The sequence below is a fragment of the Phalaenopsis equestris genome, unplaced genomic scaffold (genome assembly GCF_001263595.1).
Source record: "Phalaenopsis equestris unplaced genomic scaffold, ASM126359v1 Scaffold000416, whole genome shotgun sequence".
Taxonomy (NCBI): Eukaryota; Viridiplantae; Streptophyta; class Magnoliopsida; order Asparagales; family Orchidaceae; genus Phalaenopsis; species Phalaenopsis equestris.
Genome location: NW_018164857.1, coordinates 13,662 through 30,775, shown reverse-complemented (window position 1 = coordinate 30,775; position 17,114 = coordinate 13,662). Strand labels below are relative to the sequence as shown.

Here is a 17,114-nt window from a genome sequence, read left to right as displayed (position 1 = left end):
CTCCAAAATCTTTTCTGCAACAAATCCTTCTCCGAAGCTTTTCCTGCAATAGGCCTCCTACGAAATTTTTTTCCTGCATCAGGCCTCATCCGGAACTGTTCTTGTATCCGGCCCTCCTCCGGAACTTGTCCTGCAGAATGTCATCTACCGAAATTCTTCCTGCACCATGTGCTCCACCGAATTTTCTCCTGCAATAGGCCCTCCTCTGGAGATTTTCCTGCATTAGGCCCTCCTCCGAAGCCTTTTCCTGCATCAGGCCCTCCTTTGGAGTTTTTTCTAGCAGTAGGCTTTCCACCGGAATTCTTCATGCAGTAGGCCCTCCTCCGGAGTATTTTCCTGCATCAGGCTCTCCTTTGGAGCTTTTACTGCAACAGGTCCACTGGAATTCTTCCTGCAGAAGGACCTCCTCCAAAGCCTTTTCCTATATCAGACCCTCCTACGGAGCTTTTACTACATTAGGCCCTCCTCTGGAGCTTTTTCTACATCAGACCCTCCTCCGAAGCTTTTCCAGCAGCAAGGCCTACCTTCAGGACCTTTTTTCTTTTCCTTTTTCTCTGCAATTTTTTCTGGAAGTGTCTACTTCCTTCAAATTCTCATGCAGCAATGCCAATAGAATTCTTTCGTCTACCTACAGAAACTACAGGAACTGCAGTCAAACACAATTACAGTTAACTAGAAGTCAATTATTTCTTACACGTTGTCTACTTTCCTGTAAACTCTCATACCTTTTGTTTACCTACGGACACTGCATGAACTGCAGTCAAAGACAACCGTCGTTCTCTGCCTCCCCTGTAAACTCCCCTAAAACATTGTTTGTAAGAGTCTTCTACCTACCTACAGACACTGCAGGAACTGCAGTCAAAGACAACAGCAGTACAAGATGAAGACTTCAAGTTCTACTTCATGAGATCACCCTCACTCATTGTTTGATATTTTCAAATTCAAATTGAACATGGTTTTCAACCATATTTTAACTTGAGGGGAAATGTTAGAAGTTATATTACGAAATAATTTACTCCTGTGAGAAGTTATGAGGAATAAATTATTTTCTTAGATTAAAGAGTTATTTCCTTTCCTATTTTATATTTATTTCATTGAATTAGAAATTATTTACTTTCCTATTTTATGTTTTCTTATCTTATGTTATTTCTTTTATCTTCTAATAATTAATATGAATTGATTATTGGAGATATTAGATGATATATTTTTCATTTCATATTATTTCTTTTTTATTGACTTTGCTATTTTAGGATCTATGTAAGGGTTATTTATACCCTCTTTCATGTCAAAAAAATAATCCCGCTTTATTCCACATTATTTTGAATTTCAATATTTAAAAATTGTGCCTGATTAAATAAGCCATTTAGAACATGTCAACTGAAATCCTTATGACATGGCCTTAGTTAATTCAATGGGCATGGCTTCATTTCCCATAAACCCAACCTGCCTGCACATACAAAGACATGTGAACAAGCCAAAACTCCCCAACCTAATACTATCACGGAGCATTGGCCTGACTAATTCAAACAACACCAAAAAACTACTTCGGCTTATTTTATAAAATCACTGAATATGATGATGATGATGTGTTCCAAACAATGCTTGCACCAGAAGAGAGTTCTACACACAATGATCAATGAACCCGGATTCTCCTATAAACAAAGTTTGAACTGCTTTAAGCTAAGTTTCACGTGAGAAAACTGCGAGGCGCAAGTAAATAGTGTGGCCTCATAAAGAGGACATAATCAATTTCAAATCTGTTTTTGCAAGGGATAGAAATGAGAATATGCGAAAGAGTGAAACAAATAGTTTCTTACCTTGCCCCCAAAGCGGTTAAGCATAAAAGTTGGCTTAAACCATTTTAGTAATTGACAAATCTAACAACATAGCTAGGCCAACCTGTATTTAAAGTTTCCGTGAACCAAAAATGCCCTTAAGCCAATGCCATCCGAGTAATTTGGTAGATAAATTGATATAAAATTATATGCCATCGGGTTGATAGAGTATCATATCTACGTTCAGGGTTGTGAGTTCAATGTTGATATTGATGTGGCCATCAATCATGATTTGTGCGGTCAATCAAACAGCCAAGCATTAAGTGAAGGCATCAACTTACCATTACAAATGAACACTTTCACTATCATTCATGTGTGACAATCTCTTTTATTCTCCAGCATCTGACAAAATTTATTTGTCATTGCCAGTGTATTTACTTAAAAACAGTCATGCACTATAGCCTAATTACTATGAATAACAAATATTATATCTTTTCTCTCAATGTAAATTTGATTCTCTTTTTTTTTGAATCTTTGAAAAAGACTTACAAAATGAGAATCAGAAATACATTATCTTAATGATAATACATTTGAAGAGTTTTGACGTTGATATGACTAAATGTTCATGTCAACCTTGACAAAAGCCTATAAATATGGGTATAGATATAGCATTTGAAAATTACTTAACGACTTCTTCCTTTGCAACTTCTCTTCTTATAAGTTAACATGACTGACACCTCCTTACTAAAAGAAATGAAATTAGAAGATAATGGGTCAAGAAAAGTGATGGAGAATGTTGAAGCAGCGGCTCATCCAATCGACTCCTGTAGGTGATCTTGTTAATATTTTTGCAAGCGGGCGAATAAAACAAATAAAAAATTCTCAAATTATGTTAATAGTGCCAACAATTTCTCAAAGTGTTATAATAAACAAACCAATAATTTTTAATGATGAAACTTTAGCAAGAAATAATTTAGCAACTTTTTAAAAAGAATAATCCAATAAGTGAGCTAATGATTCATTTCAGTCCTTTATAAGAAACTTTGTTCTCTTAAAATTCGTTCTTATAGATATTATTCTTTTTTTTTCATATTTTAATATTTTACAATGATAAATATTGAGTCAAGTATATCCCCAATGCTTTTAAGCTGAAGATTTACGAATGATTGAACATATGAATGTGAATATCAAAATAATTTTTAAATAATACTTCCCTCAAGTAGTACTCAGCCATTTCTCTTTTATTTATAACTTAAACAAATCATGAACTTGGATAGAACTCACCTTTATCAGAAATTCTTTCATCTTTGTGGGTATATCCATCTAGACTTGTCAACCAATCTCTACTAAATTGTCGTCTGTCCTGCCTCTTGGCATTAAAATCATGTATTCATGCCCTATAGATATTCTCCTCTATGTGCATTCATATACTTGGCACAGGTCGTAACACTGTTGTTGCTACCAATGTCTCATTCACTAATGTCGCTATCCTCCTGCCCTCACAACCACCTCCAATCCAACCCCTACCTGTTGTCCAGCCACCATCCACCAACCTCATCCTCGCACTATGGTGTATTTTTATGTTTGTTGTCATCTATTTCCTATTTTAGAGAGTCGTCATTGTAACCTATTCGAATTGCAGTAATAATATTATTGTTTCGATTGTGGCTTGGGTTAACTCCGATATCAATAGCTCTAGTGGCAGATAATATTGGAGAGTTGTCTTTAGATGGTCCAGTCACATTAAACATCGACGCTCTAATGAGCCAGTTAGGAGAGAGGCTTTATATTTGAATTGTATTAAGAAAGGTAGGGACAAGTCAAAAATAGACTCGGGCATGTAAAAAATGATTTTAACTTATTAGAATTAATGAAAATATGGAACTTAATAGGACACAACGGAGAAAAAAGATTCATATAGCTGACCCTACTTAATCGGATAAAAGATTGTTGTTTTTTTTTTTTTATTATTGTTATTTTGCAGCATTCTCAAACTATATAATTAAGTTTTTAGTATATTAATCGGACCACATGCAGACTAATTTACTGCGTATGTCTTTTGAGATACGATACTTCTAAATTCAATTTTTTATACTTTTGCATATGCAGCATTCTCAAATACTTCAATTTAAGAATTTAGGATTATTGCTATAGTAAATGTGAGTATTTCTTAATGTTCATGTTTTTCGAAGCGAGACAATTTAAGCTTAATTTATGTTAAGTCCTATACATTTATCTTAGATGCTAAAATATTCTTTGAAGCATATAAGAATTTTTGTTCATGTGCAAGATTTATTGGGCGAGATAATTTGAGTTAAATTTATTTTAAATCCCCACAACATTTTTGGACATTAGTAATTGGAACACATGCAATTGCCCGATTTTAATGATGTGCATGTATCGAGATGCACTTACACAATACACTTGCACACATTTCAATGCATTTGCATGGTACCCTTCCACAATTAATCATATTATTTCAGGAGTAATCAGACGATGCATGCACATATTAATAAAGTATTCAAATTTTATCATTCAAATTACTTTTATGAATTTCACGGAGTCGTGCACGGATAGAAAGTTATTTTGTGAAATTCATGTAAAACTCAAAATTACTCAAAATTATGATAATTCACATGAATAAGTGACATTTTGTAACATGCATAGTTTCATTTTAGATATCTTAAAAGTCTTATGTCCACTTGTTTATGATTTTTGTGGATCTAGTGACCAAAAAACGAGAGTTGCAATCATTCAGGTCTTACAAATGTTCTTATTTGGTATTTCTTTTATATTTATAATTTAATGTGGTAGTACAAGCAAGCTTTACTTCTATAAATTGAGGATATCGGCCGACTGTTGTAGAGGAATGAGGCTCTCAAGTTGTAGAAATGAAGGGGATTGTGAGAGACAAGAGCGAAGACAAAGAGGGTAGTAATTCATTTTTTTCCAGGCAGCACAAGATGGGCAAGAAAAATGGGGGGAGTAGGGTGCCGTGAGATTTTGAAGGATATTTCCATTATGATTTTTATATTAAAAAAAAACATTGTGTGTGTGCGCGCATGCATACGTGCATGCATTTGCGTGTGCATGCTTCTGATTTTAGTTAAAATTAAATTCTAAATTTCTTTAATTAAAATTTTTTTAGTAAAATATATGTATTTAACTACCTAATAACTAATAAAACAACTTACCAAAATTTTTATTTTATTTAATTAATTAGCAAACTTTTTTTTTTTTTATAAAAGTTTATTTTAAATCAATTTATGTATTATATATATATATATATATATATATATTCTCTTTTTTATAATTAATAAAGAATAGTTATTTAAAATTTTCTTCGCAAAAACTCGTCATTCGTGCGCCTCAAAATCTGTCATCAACTATGCATGCAATTAAGTTTGTGCTTTGAATTTGAAGGATATTCCCGGGCAATATGGGTTTTTTTCTAAGCAATTTTAACGTAAAAAGCATATCAGCGTCCTTTATTTCACAAGCAAATAAGAATTGGATGGAATTTATTGCAATCGAGACGACTTCACATGATTTGCACTTCTTGTTTATCACTCACCGATTTTGGTCCCATCCGTTCAATTCATCTTGTGAAACAAAAATAAAACCTGTTGTGCTTGCTGTGTTCAGTCAAGTTAGATTTTGGAACATACATGGAGGTCAACAAAACTTTTAATTAAACTATAAAATTAAGATTTTTGTAATGTATCAAAAATAAAAATGGTTTCTTAAATGCTTCCCGTTAACCTTGTCAGATTTAAGAGTCCATTTTGTCATTTGCCCTTTGTTTTCACTTGCTTCAAAAAAGAATGGATTCAATAGTTTGAGCTTTGACATTGCTCCTCTTATGGCTCAAGTTTAATAAAGCAGGTGTGCATTTATGATAAGCTCAAAAAGATGACTTAAAACATATTTCTTCAGCTATGTGGTTGAATCAAAAAAATTTGAGCTTAAATGCTGAAATGGGTAGGCCTTTCCCACCACAAGAGGATTTATGACAACTTTAAAAATATTGGAAAATGATGAAAAAAATTATTTGACAAGAGTTCAATGAGCAATTTGAGATAATACATTTTGATTCAAGAATGAAGATGAATAAAGATGACAATAGACATCAAAATTAATAGATCAGCAACAGAAGAACTATGTCAGCCACTACATAAAAGATTCCCTAACTTCAAAATTCAGTGCTGATTCAGAAATTAAGATGAATGAGAGATTATGAATCATCATGATTAAATAACTTAAGTTATATTAATATAAAACTACCAGTACATATATACTTTTATAGACTAACACAGCTATTGAACAGGCCATGAGAGAAGCAACGGAATTACGATAGTTACCTCATAAAAAATTCTAATTTTGAAGAATTTGCATTTACCTAGATTAAGAAAAGAAACAAGACGCCGATATAGTAAGCACAGATCATTCAGAGGGGAATGTAATAACTAAAGCATGAAAACTAACAATTTTGTGATGCAGGATAGAGTAGACATTCAAATACTCAGGATAAGGTAAATGATGATGATGATATTATGGTGAGCGGGATAAAGCAGAACAATCTTTGTCTAAAGAGAATTCCTTGTTGAAGCAACACAATTGACAGCAGATGAATAAACCACAAGTGATAACTAAATAACATACCTTGGGCAACATCCCATATGGTGAACGAGGAACTCTCATAAGATGCAGATGCCAAGTATGTGAACAAATATCAAGGAAAAAAAACCTCAAAAACAGTGGTCAGAAAGTGAAATAACATAAAAGTATAATCATAAAAGAAGGATATCACAAAGCATCTACATATAGTACAAAGCAATCTCAGAGGGAAAAATAACATAGATGCAAAAAATAGATTATCTGGAGATTGCAGAAATTATCACAAGCCTCATAATGAATTAAGTGGATATCTTCCATCGGGGCTGCAAGAAATCGCACTAATTTGTTCACCAGTAGGGCTCCGAAGAAAATCGACCAAAGTCCACCGATTACCAGAGCCTCGTGAAATAGTACCAAGTGATGAGGTTACTCCAGACCTCGTAGAAGGAACATTTCCAGGGTATGATTCAGACCAGAGGCATACTCCACCACTAAAAAGTTAAAATAAAGCATTTAAGAAATTAACTGCTGGAAGTTCAAAAATATTTTATTGGACAAATATCTTTAAGCACCGCTATAATTATAAAAGTAGAATATGAACATGACTTAGATTGATGCGTACTTGCATGCAACAAAGAGTGTCTTCCCACTATTAGGCCTCCATTCAAGTGATTTAATCTCTCTTTGGGCTTCACTGGTCAAGATGCAAGGATCCTTCCCCACTAATCAGAAGATGGAAGGGCTAATTAAGGAAATTAACAGTCCAAAGAACTACCTTATGAAGAGAATGCAGCAATTTTCTTAAATACATATTGATTTAAGCCATCTTGAGGTTGGTTCACAGAAATCTACATAGCAGAAAAGCTAATGCTCATCACAAACCTGAATCTTCGTAATCACGAATCAAAACTTGATTGGATCCAGATATGCATGCTACCATGTGCTTATGTGGATGCCAACTAACCGCTTGGAAAATAACGTCTGGAGATAAATTCAACTGTAAAATAACTTGGTCAAAAAAAAAGGAAAATTATATTCCATGAAAAAAGATTCATTTACAATCCTCAATGCATTTCAAAAAAAATATAAATTTTATATCATGTTAGACAGATTTAAAAACATTGAGTTCAACAAGTCTATCACATTTTCCAAACAGTGAATAAGAAAATAGTGGAAAGCTATTCAAGTCCTTCTAAGGGTTTAAATGTGCTCTTAAAATCTTACGAAAAAAAACTAAAATATCAAAATTCAAGCTTATTTGTCTAGTTAGACGGTCATAACCAAAATATTTTCCTGCAGTATATGCAAAACTTGGGTGTATGAATTGATGATTCTTATACAAAGTTTAGCCAATGTGGCACAAAAGGTGCTATGTAGCAAAGTTTAAACTGGTAACAGAGGGGAACAAACCTGCTCCCAAATCTTAATTGATGGATGTCACACAAGCCAAGGTAGAAAGACAACTAACTTATAGCGCAGTTATAGATTCTCAACTAATTGCATTATTTTTACTTACAGACACCTGTCTTCATTGTCGCAGCCTTGGGCAGACATCCTCTTGCTGCCCTACAGTCACATGCATCCCCCGTCGCAGCCACCGTCATTCCTCGACGCAGCCACCGTCATTCCCCCTCGCTGCCGACGACCTGAATAGCCGTTCCCAGCTTTTTTCTAGCTCTTCCAGCCATCCAGGCCTCTTTTCCCAAATGTTTTCCCGTTTTCCCCCCCCACACCGCCCACCCCCTTCACAATCATACCGCTGTCCCTGCTTGTCTAAGCCTCCCCAGCCGCAGTTCCTTCCCTTCCAACGCACTGCCACCTACAGAAACTGTGTCCTACCCCCTTCTCTCTCTCGCCGCAATTATCCAGGACAATTGTTCCACATTGTTTACCACCACACCCCACCCCACCCCACCCCACCCACAAGTCAACATCATCACCTCAAGATCCACTCTAATTTGAGTTGGGTTGTCCAAAACCCTAACCACGCCCCAAATGAGACAATTGCCGGAATCTGATCAGAAATCTACCATGGACGATATACAACGACTGCTCAGCCAAGTGCTACATCGGCTCAATGTCATTAAGGAAAGAACCCAGGGCAGGATCACCATCAACTATAATAATGAAATCCCTGAAGGAGAGCAAGAAGAACACTTGAATCCCTTCCATAAGCATGATTTCAATGGAGAAGAAGACAGTCCACAACATTTTGGGGTACAATATCAACGGAGGCCTAGAGTTGAAGTGTTTATTGAAAGATACAGAAAGATGAGGTGTCCGTTGAAAGATACAGAGATGAGAGGTCAGAAGATACAGAGATGTGGCGTTTGTTAGAGGATATAGAGATGAGATGTCTGTTAAAGGATACAAAGATGAAGTGCCTGTTAGAAGAGTTAGAAGATACAGAGATGATGTGTCTATTGGAGGATACAGAGATCTGGGAATGATGGTGGACCTATCGAACTTCGAGGGGTGAATGGATCCAGATGATTTTCTCTAGTGGAAGTAGATTGTTAACCGATGATAAAATAATGAAGTTCGCCGCCATCAAGCTAAAGAAGAATATTTCATTATGTTGGGAGAACCTAAAGAGAGAGAGACAGAAAAAAAAAAAGATGCGATAGAATCACTTTTTAGGACAAAATGAAGAGAGCAATGCAATGATAATACCTACATACCTACACTCACACTATTGCCAAGATGATTCCTTAAAGCTCCACTACCTGTAGTATGAGCTATCGGTGGAGTGCACAGCGGAATTTATGTAGCTCAAACTGAAATGTGATATGACATAGCCAGAGGAGCACACCATTGCAAGATATTTTGAAGGGCATGACCCCACCATAAGTAATGTGGTTCAGCTACAATTTTATTGGACATTGAGGGACGTGTAGACTTTAGCATTGAAAGTGGAGAGATAACGGAAGTAGAGCAGGAACCCACCATCATTCAGACTATCACCCGTAAATGGAGACATTAGAAGGAGCATGCCTCATGGAGTTGAGAAAATGTCTGAGAAGAGTAGCATGTCCACTACAGCCCCAACCAAAAAATACTTCAGAAGTCATGGATTTGGGCGCATCGCATCAAATTGCCCGATGAGCCGAGTTGTGTCATTTACCGAGCAGAGTGTGAAAATTATGATGCACCAAAACTTACTGCGAAGTAAATTGGTCACACAACGCAAGTATGTGTCAAATAATAATACGTTAAAAGGGTACCGCGTATCAATCCCACAAGAAAAAGGCTAAGAACTATTCTGATGGACTAATCTATAGTTTACTAAACTTCTAAAACCAGTTTAGTGCGATCACAAACATGAGATGGTTTCTTAAAATCCTACTTACAAAAATAAAAGATAGTGTGCTCGGTAAATCTTACTGTTCTTCAAGTTATGTGTGGCTCACGCCCCCGTGATTTCGGTAATGTGGTGATCCGTGATTTTCCTAGACTGTCTCCAACATGATTGTTGTCAACATGGATAAAAAGTCCTCCTTATGTCTATTTCTAGGTCATAAGAATGCTGGAATTCATGAAGTTGAGGCTTCCTAATTCCCTACGGCATCCTACGGATTTGTTCTAATCTCCTTTCTAGGTTGCAAAACTCAAATAAAACATATCTACTGTTACCCAAACTTTGTGGCTAACCATTTTGTTCCTCTGCGCAATGGGTAGGATTCACAGATCACTAAATATATTAACATCCTAATTGATCAAATCAAGAGTAAATAAAATTCAATGGTTAACACAACAACGAAAAAAACCCTGATGTCTCAAGAAAATGATACAAGGAAATAAATCATCCAAGAAAACCACATACCATAAATCATAAAGGCGCGAAAAAAAATTTAGCTACACATGATTGAAAGAACACCAGAAAAGCATCCAAACAAAACTATTGTTGCAAGTAAAATTGAAAAGTAAACACTTACAAAAACGATTTGTTCCTTCTTCCACAATAGTAAACTGCTCTCTTATACAATAATCTCTCAAAACATATAAGAACAATACAAAAAAAAGATAGAAGAAACCCTTAGTACCTCAATTCCAAGAAAGGAAGAGGAAACCTAAGAAAAACTCTCAAAAAATTCTTCTCCAACTGTCTCCAACTCTCCTCTCTACCAAAGAATGCTTCCATTCATGCCCTAACTTCCCTTTTAAAGATTCAGCAAAAATTGGCACAAAAAACCCTTCTAAATGAGATTTGGCGGTCCGATGACATGATCACGCTTGAAACCAACATGATCACACCTGAAACTTGCGTGGTCATGCCAGTTCTTGTGTGGTCAAGCCATGCAGTATTTTTTCACTCACTCTTACTCTATTTTGCATGTTGATACCTATAACCTGCAAAATGACAGAATCTTCCACAAGCATAAAATCATGATAAAAGAGATGACATAGCAAGTAAAAAGAATGATAACATGCAGGTAAAATCACGTAAAACTGACTCGTGTCAATACCCTAAAACTTATCTCATTACTTGTCTTCAAGTAATCTCATAACTCAGTTAGAACCCCATGAGAGTATAATGTACTCCTGTATGTTTCTAAGTTTTTTTAACTTGTTTATTGAAGTCAAATAAAAGTGTTTAAGTGTCATTATAGGGTCAATTCTTCTTAACATTTAAAAACTTAATCTTTTCCTTAACTCCCTTCATTCCGTCCTTAGGAAATCCCAAAGATTCTTAAATCGGTGATAATTAAAATATCTTAACTAACATCTAATGTTTCAAAGTAATTTCAGTGGACCCAACCAATCTAATCCTAATTAAACAATAAATAAGTTTCATTAAAGCTCATGCAAAAGTTTTACAACTCAAGTTCTAATATGACCTTCCAAGTTTTCATTTCAATTTTTGTACCAACCTCAAGCTTCTTCTCAAGTTTTTTTACATTTTCACTTTTATATTTTTATTTTTTCTCTTTTTTTTTCTTTTTCTACTGAGAATTACTATATCTACTTAGATAACTTTTCCTTTTCTCTTTTTAAATAAGATGGAGGTTAGTTTCTCTTAAGTTATAAATCTAAAAAATGATTGTTTAATGTCACTTCTTCATGTTATCTTTTCAGTTAAAAAATTAATACAACATTAAATTGGCTAAAAGAACTGAAAAGACTAAAAACATCTTTGGTTTGTTATTCAATATTTTAATTACACATTTTTCATTATCTTGAGATTTCTTTAAGTACAGTTAGTAGTTGTTTAAGTTCTGAAATCTCATCATTGAAACATTAAGGTTAATCTTTCCTAAATAACATTTATCATCTTTTAAAAAAAACTTTTGATAAGCAAGTTGAATTAATCATAATTCCTAGCAGGAGATATCACATTAACATTTTTAATCTTTTAATGAGTTATGTGAACTACTCTCAGACACACAAGAAGGTAAATATTTCCCCCCAAAACTTGTTTTTTTTCCATAACTTATGTAATATAAAGATAAAATTAAACATGGGTACAGCAAGTAAATGCAAAAAAGAGTAAATACATGAGCATTCACAATAGTTTCAGAATACAAGTATGTAAAATATGTAACAATGCATGAATCAGTAGAAGTATAAATCCAAATTAAAATTTAAAACAAATTTCAAAGCAAATTTTAAAAATAAATTTCAAAATAAATGCATAAAGTAAAAACATGCTTAAAACATCATATAACGATTGGACTGTCTCCCAAGATAGCACTTGGTTTAACGTCCTCAGCCTAACGAAAAAGGCTTCCTCTAGAATTAAAATTTAAATTTAATAATCCTCGATCAATCGTTCAATCTTTTGTCGGTACTGGAATTCCTACTAAATCCTCAAACTTTAGTCTTTTTTGTAATTTTTCTCTCTCAGTTCGACAGCAATCTTCTATAGGGTATTTAGGGGATTTTTTCAGATGATCGCTTCTAAGGGTATTTTCTAAATCCAAATTATTCCCAATTAATTTCCCTATTTGCAATTCGGTGTTTTCCTCACAAGTTGCAAGAAGCGGATCCCTATAAAATAGTTCAATCTCCTAAATTTTGGGTTAGGTTCTCCCTAGGTTCTTCAAGTTCGAGATTTAACTCTACTTGGTTACTCTCTTGCCCACGGTTGTGTCCCAACTCATCCCCTTGGGACAATCCTACGGGTGATACTATAGGCTCAACTATCTCCAACACAACGTAAGGCGGTGCCCAAAAAGGAAGAGCACATTCTTCCTCAGTCATTGTCCAACCAAAATCATCCAGCTGAGTCTGCTCTTCAGAGTCTTCAAATTCAATGTTATGGCTCTCCACTTCCCCTTTCATCCTTTAGATAGTCATTGTTGGTTGTCTACACTAGGGTTATTATTGTTCCAATTGAGACTTGGGTAGATCGACTAACTTTAATTGTGGGTGTTGTATTCATTCCTAAAATTTACTAACAATTACTCTAATGACAAGTTATTCTCCCTAAATTGGGGTTCGAGATGACTTCCTAAGTTTGAGTTTGACAAAAGTGGTCTCTACCGCAGTTGTTCCAATTTTCTACATGGCTTGAGTTCTCACCCAATGTTGGTTTTCTACATTAATGTCATTAATATTCCAATTAAAGTTTGGGTAAGTACTCCAGTTGAGGTTGTAGGCATTGGAATAGGATTCATCAAACCTAACTTCTATATCAGTGGGGTCAAAATTCATGTGATTGCAAGTTATCAATGGGTCAAAATACTCCTGAAAATGTATAAAGTGGTTTTCCTAAAAGTTGACATTTATGGTTCAAATTTTAATTGAAAGTTAACCAACAATGGGTTGGAATACTCTTGAAAAGGTAAAAATTAGTTTTACTGATGGGTTGTTAGTTTTGAACATTATTTTAGCCTTTTAAAATATTTTTCAGATTTTTTTAATTTTCAGCACATACAAGGAAACATAACAATACAGGTGCAAATAAATATAAAATAAACAAAAAAGAAAAATAAAATTGTTAGACCTAGATTCTCAACGGTTCAACTAAAGTTCTCCTAAAATCAAAATTTTTATTAACATCTTTCTCCGGCAACGGCACCAAAACTTGTCACGAAGTAAATTGGTTGCACAACGCAAATATGTGACAAGTAATAATGTGGTTAAAGAGTACCGCATATCTATCTCACAAGGATAAGACCAAGAACTATTCTGATGGGTTAATCTCTAGTTTATTAAACTTCTAAATCTAGTTTAGGGTGATTACAAATAGATGGTTTCTTAAAATCCTATTTAAAAGTGAATACAAAAGATAACGTGTTCAGTAAAGAAGAAAAACAGCGGCAGATAAATCTTATTGATTTTTAGGGTACGTGAGGCTCGCGCCCTTGTGATTTAGGTATTATGGTGATTCGTGATTTTCCTAAATTTTCTCCAACATGATTGTTGACAACATGGATTAAAAATCCTCCTTATGTCTATGTCTAAGTCAAAAGAAGGCTAAAATCGATGAAATTGAGGCTTCCTCAATCCCATAACATCTCGCGGAATTGTTCTAATTCTCTTTCTAGGTTACAAAACCTGAATAAAATATATCTATTGTTACCCAGATTTTGTAGTTAGTCATTTTGTTCATCTGTGCAATGAGTAAGAATCACAGATCACGAAATATGTTAGCATCCCAATTGATCAGATCAGAAGTAAATGAATCTCTATGGTTAATACAACAACAATAAAGCCCTAATATCTCAAAAAGACGATACAGAGAAAGAAATCATCAGAGAAAACAACAAAACCATATCCCATAAATGACCGAGGCGCGAAAGAAACTTTAGCTACACATGATAGAAATAACACCGAAAGGGCATCCAACAAAACCATTGTTGCAAGTAAAACTGACAAATAAACACTTAAAAAACGATTTATTCCCTCTTCCACAGCAGTCAACTTCTCTCTCATACAATCACTCTGAAAACATATAAAAACAATACAAATAAAAATATAGAAGAAACCCTTAGGTCCTTAACTCCAAGAGAGGAAGAGGAAACCTAAGAAAAATACTCAAAAACTTATTCTCTAGTAGTCTCCAGCTCTCTTCTCCACCAAAGAATGCTTTCATTCATGCCCTAGCTTCCCTTTTAAAGATCCAACAAAAATCGGCATAAAAAAACCTTCTAAAAAGAGATCTGGAGGTCCGGCGGTGCGATCAAACCTAAAATCGGCGTGGTCACGCACGAAACTGGTGTGGTCAAGCCCATATCAGGCATGGTCACGCCAAACAACAATTTTTCGTGAGTTTTAACTCTGTTTTACATGTTTGACACCTATAACATACAAAATGACACAAAGAACCTTGTACAAGCATAAAATCATGATAAAAGAGATGAAATAGCAAATAAAAGAATGACAACATGCAGGTAAACCCACGTAAAATTGACTCATGTCATAGTACAAAATAAATTTTATGAAGTTCAAACTGAAAGATGATATGATATAGCCAAAGGAGATAGCTAGGTATTAGGAAGGCCTGAAGCCTGCCATAAGTGTTGTGGTTCAGTTGCAACTTTATTAGACGCTAAAGAACGTGCAGATTTCAACATTGAAAGTGGAGAGACAGCAGAAGCATAACATGCAACCATCGCCATTCAGACAGTCGCCTGTAGTTAGATACATTAGCAGGAGCACACCTTATGAAGTTGAGAAGACTGGTAAGGAGAAGAACAGAGCAACTCAGAGTGAGAAAAAACCTTAGAAGAGTAGCACGCTCACTATAGTCCCCACCGAAAAATATTTTAGATGTCATGAATTTGGGCAAATCGCCTCCAATTGCCTGACAAGTCAAGTTGTGAAAGCAACTAAAGAAAAGGGTGATGTGTACCAATTTCCACAAGATGAAGGCAAGATGTGTGTGGTTCGACGAGTTCGTCAGATTGAGGAGTCGAAGGAGCAACAGTGGATTTGTCACTGCATTCTACACTCGTTGCACAGTGAAGGAAAAGGTATGTAGAATCATTGTTGATGGAGGTAACAGCAAGAATATGGTGTCAGCACTGATCGTAGACAAGTTGAGCATCATGACTCAGAGACATCTTCAGCTATATTCCCTAACATGGTTTAAAAAGAAGAACAAGATCAACATTAACATGAGGTGTCTCGTGGAGTTTGCAATTGAGTGACCGTTGCAGCAATTGATTTGGTGCAATGTGATGCTCGTGCATGCCTGCCACCTTTTACTGGGGAGATTGTGGCAATATGATCATAAAACTTGATATAATGGGAACAGGAACACCTACTCATTCAGCAAAGATGACAAGAGCACGGTCTTTCTACCTTCTAAAAAGGTTGAGATTGGTGCTCTTGCCAGCAGAGAAATATTGAGAGGATCAATCCTAGTGACAGTAGAAAACAGTTTGACAAAAGACCCGGTTTCAGACACAAGGCATCCAGTATAGAGAGAATTTCAAGTTATCATGCTTGATGGCTTAATGCCATAGCCGCCACCATTATGAGTTCGGTCTGTCCTCACGCCTCATAGGGATGAGTCAACCTAGAACTAGCTTTGGAATACCCTGTTGAGTATATTTGGCAAGAAATCTCAATTCAATCCAGCTATGTATCTCCAAAGGGTTGGACTGATATCGATGGCTACCCGCAAGTGGGGAAGCTGCTGAGGTGTTTTGGGGAATAGTGCAACTATTAGTGGGGTCCAAGTGCTCATATTGATGCAGTCAAAGAGCAATCTTGAAAGGTTACAACAGCTCCGCCACCTTCAACATTAGACAAAAACTTCGACGAATGAAGTTGAAGCTCCACCAATTCAGAGAAACTGATGTGGGGTGTATCATGCTCACGTTGGGCTCCCCGCGACGGGAAGCAAAGCGAACTAGCATGCCAAGACCGAATGAAGTTGAAGCAAAGCGGACATTACCAAGGAGTTGCCATTGATCCCCTTGGCAACTCCTAGTTATCATATTACTTTCTTGATGTTTTAAGGCTAATTTTTGCATTAGATTATTTAGAACAATCGACAGCATCTGCATTCTCTCTTTTAGAGCTATATCCAATGGTTTGGGTGGTGCCCCGGCTGTATATCTCTCCCAGAGTGGTGATTGTATTGTATATCCCATTCTGCATCCTCCCCACGTCACTCAAGACTGGCCTCCATTGCTACAACCACCCCGCACAGCCATCGTTGATGTTTTCAATGCAATTTTTCCACTTCCAGACACCTGTTTTGTTGTTGCCACCCCGAACAACCATCCTCCTGCTGCGAAGCAGTCCCCAGCACCCCCGTCATTGTCATCGTCATACCACTTGCTGCCAACAATCCGAATAACGGTCCTCAACTGTATACCAGTTGTTTCAGCCATCTAGAGCTCTTTTCCCAGCAACCTTGCGACTATTTTAGCCACCACGACTGTCCCCTCCGCAATCATTCCACTATCCCTGCCTATCCCAACCCCCCCAACCACTGCTCCTTTCCTTCCCACAAGTTGTCGCCTCCAAAACCCACGCCCTACCCCCGTCCCACTTGTTGTCATCATCAAGGACAGTTGTTACATGTTGTTATTTGTTGCATGCTTACTGTCCAGAACCCGGGAACCCTTATCTGGTTGTATTTTTGTTGGCCGACCATCTTGTCCGCCAACCCTCGCAGATCACCAGTACCACAACTCAGAGATTCACCTATTTTGAGTTGGGTTGTTGAGTTTGTTGTTTTTTTCATTCCAAGTGTGTCAATTGTAATCACCTATTGGTTGTATTAGTGATAATATTTGTTTTTCCTATTGTGGTTTGAGTTAA

The 17,114-nt window shown here is 36.0% G+C and overlaps 1 protein-coding gene across 4 annotated transcripts in view; it reads right to left on the bottom strand.

The window, feature by feature from the left end:
• The window catches only part of LOC110027142 (aladin), a 54,589-nt gene that overhangs the window by 34,628 nt on the left and 2,847 nt on the right, over positions 1 to 17,114 (bottom strand). For all 4 annotated transcript variants that reach the window (XM_020728446.1, XM_020728447.1, XM_020728448.1 and 1 more), the window contains exons 4-7: positions 7,275 to 7,389; positions 7,015 to 7,114; positions 6,704 to 6,883; positions 6,438 to 6,496 (exon numbers count right to left, since the gene is read on the bottom strand). In XM_020728446.1, the coding sequence (XP_020584105.1) occupies positions 6,438 to 6,496; positions 6,704 to 6,883; positions 7,015 to 7,114; positions 7,275 to 7,389 (454 nt within the window). The remainder of the gene's footprint in view (positions 1 to 6,437; positions 6,497 to 6,703; positions 6,884 to 7,014; positions 7,115 to 7,274; positions 7,390 to 17,114) is intronic.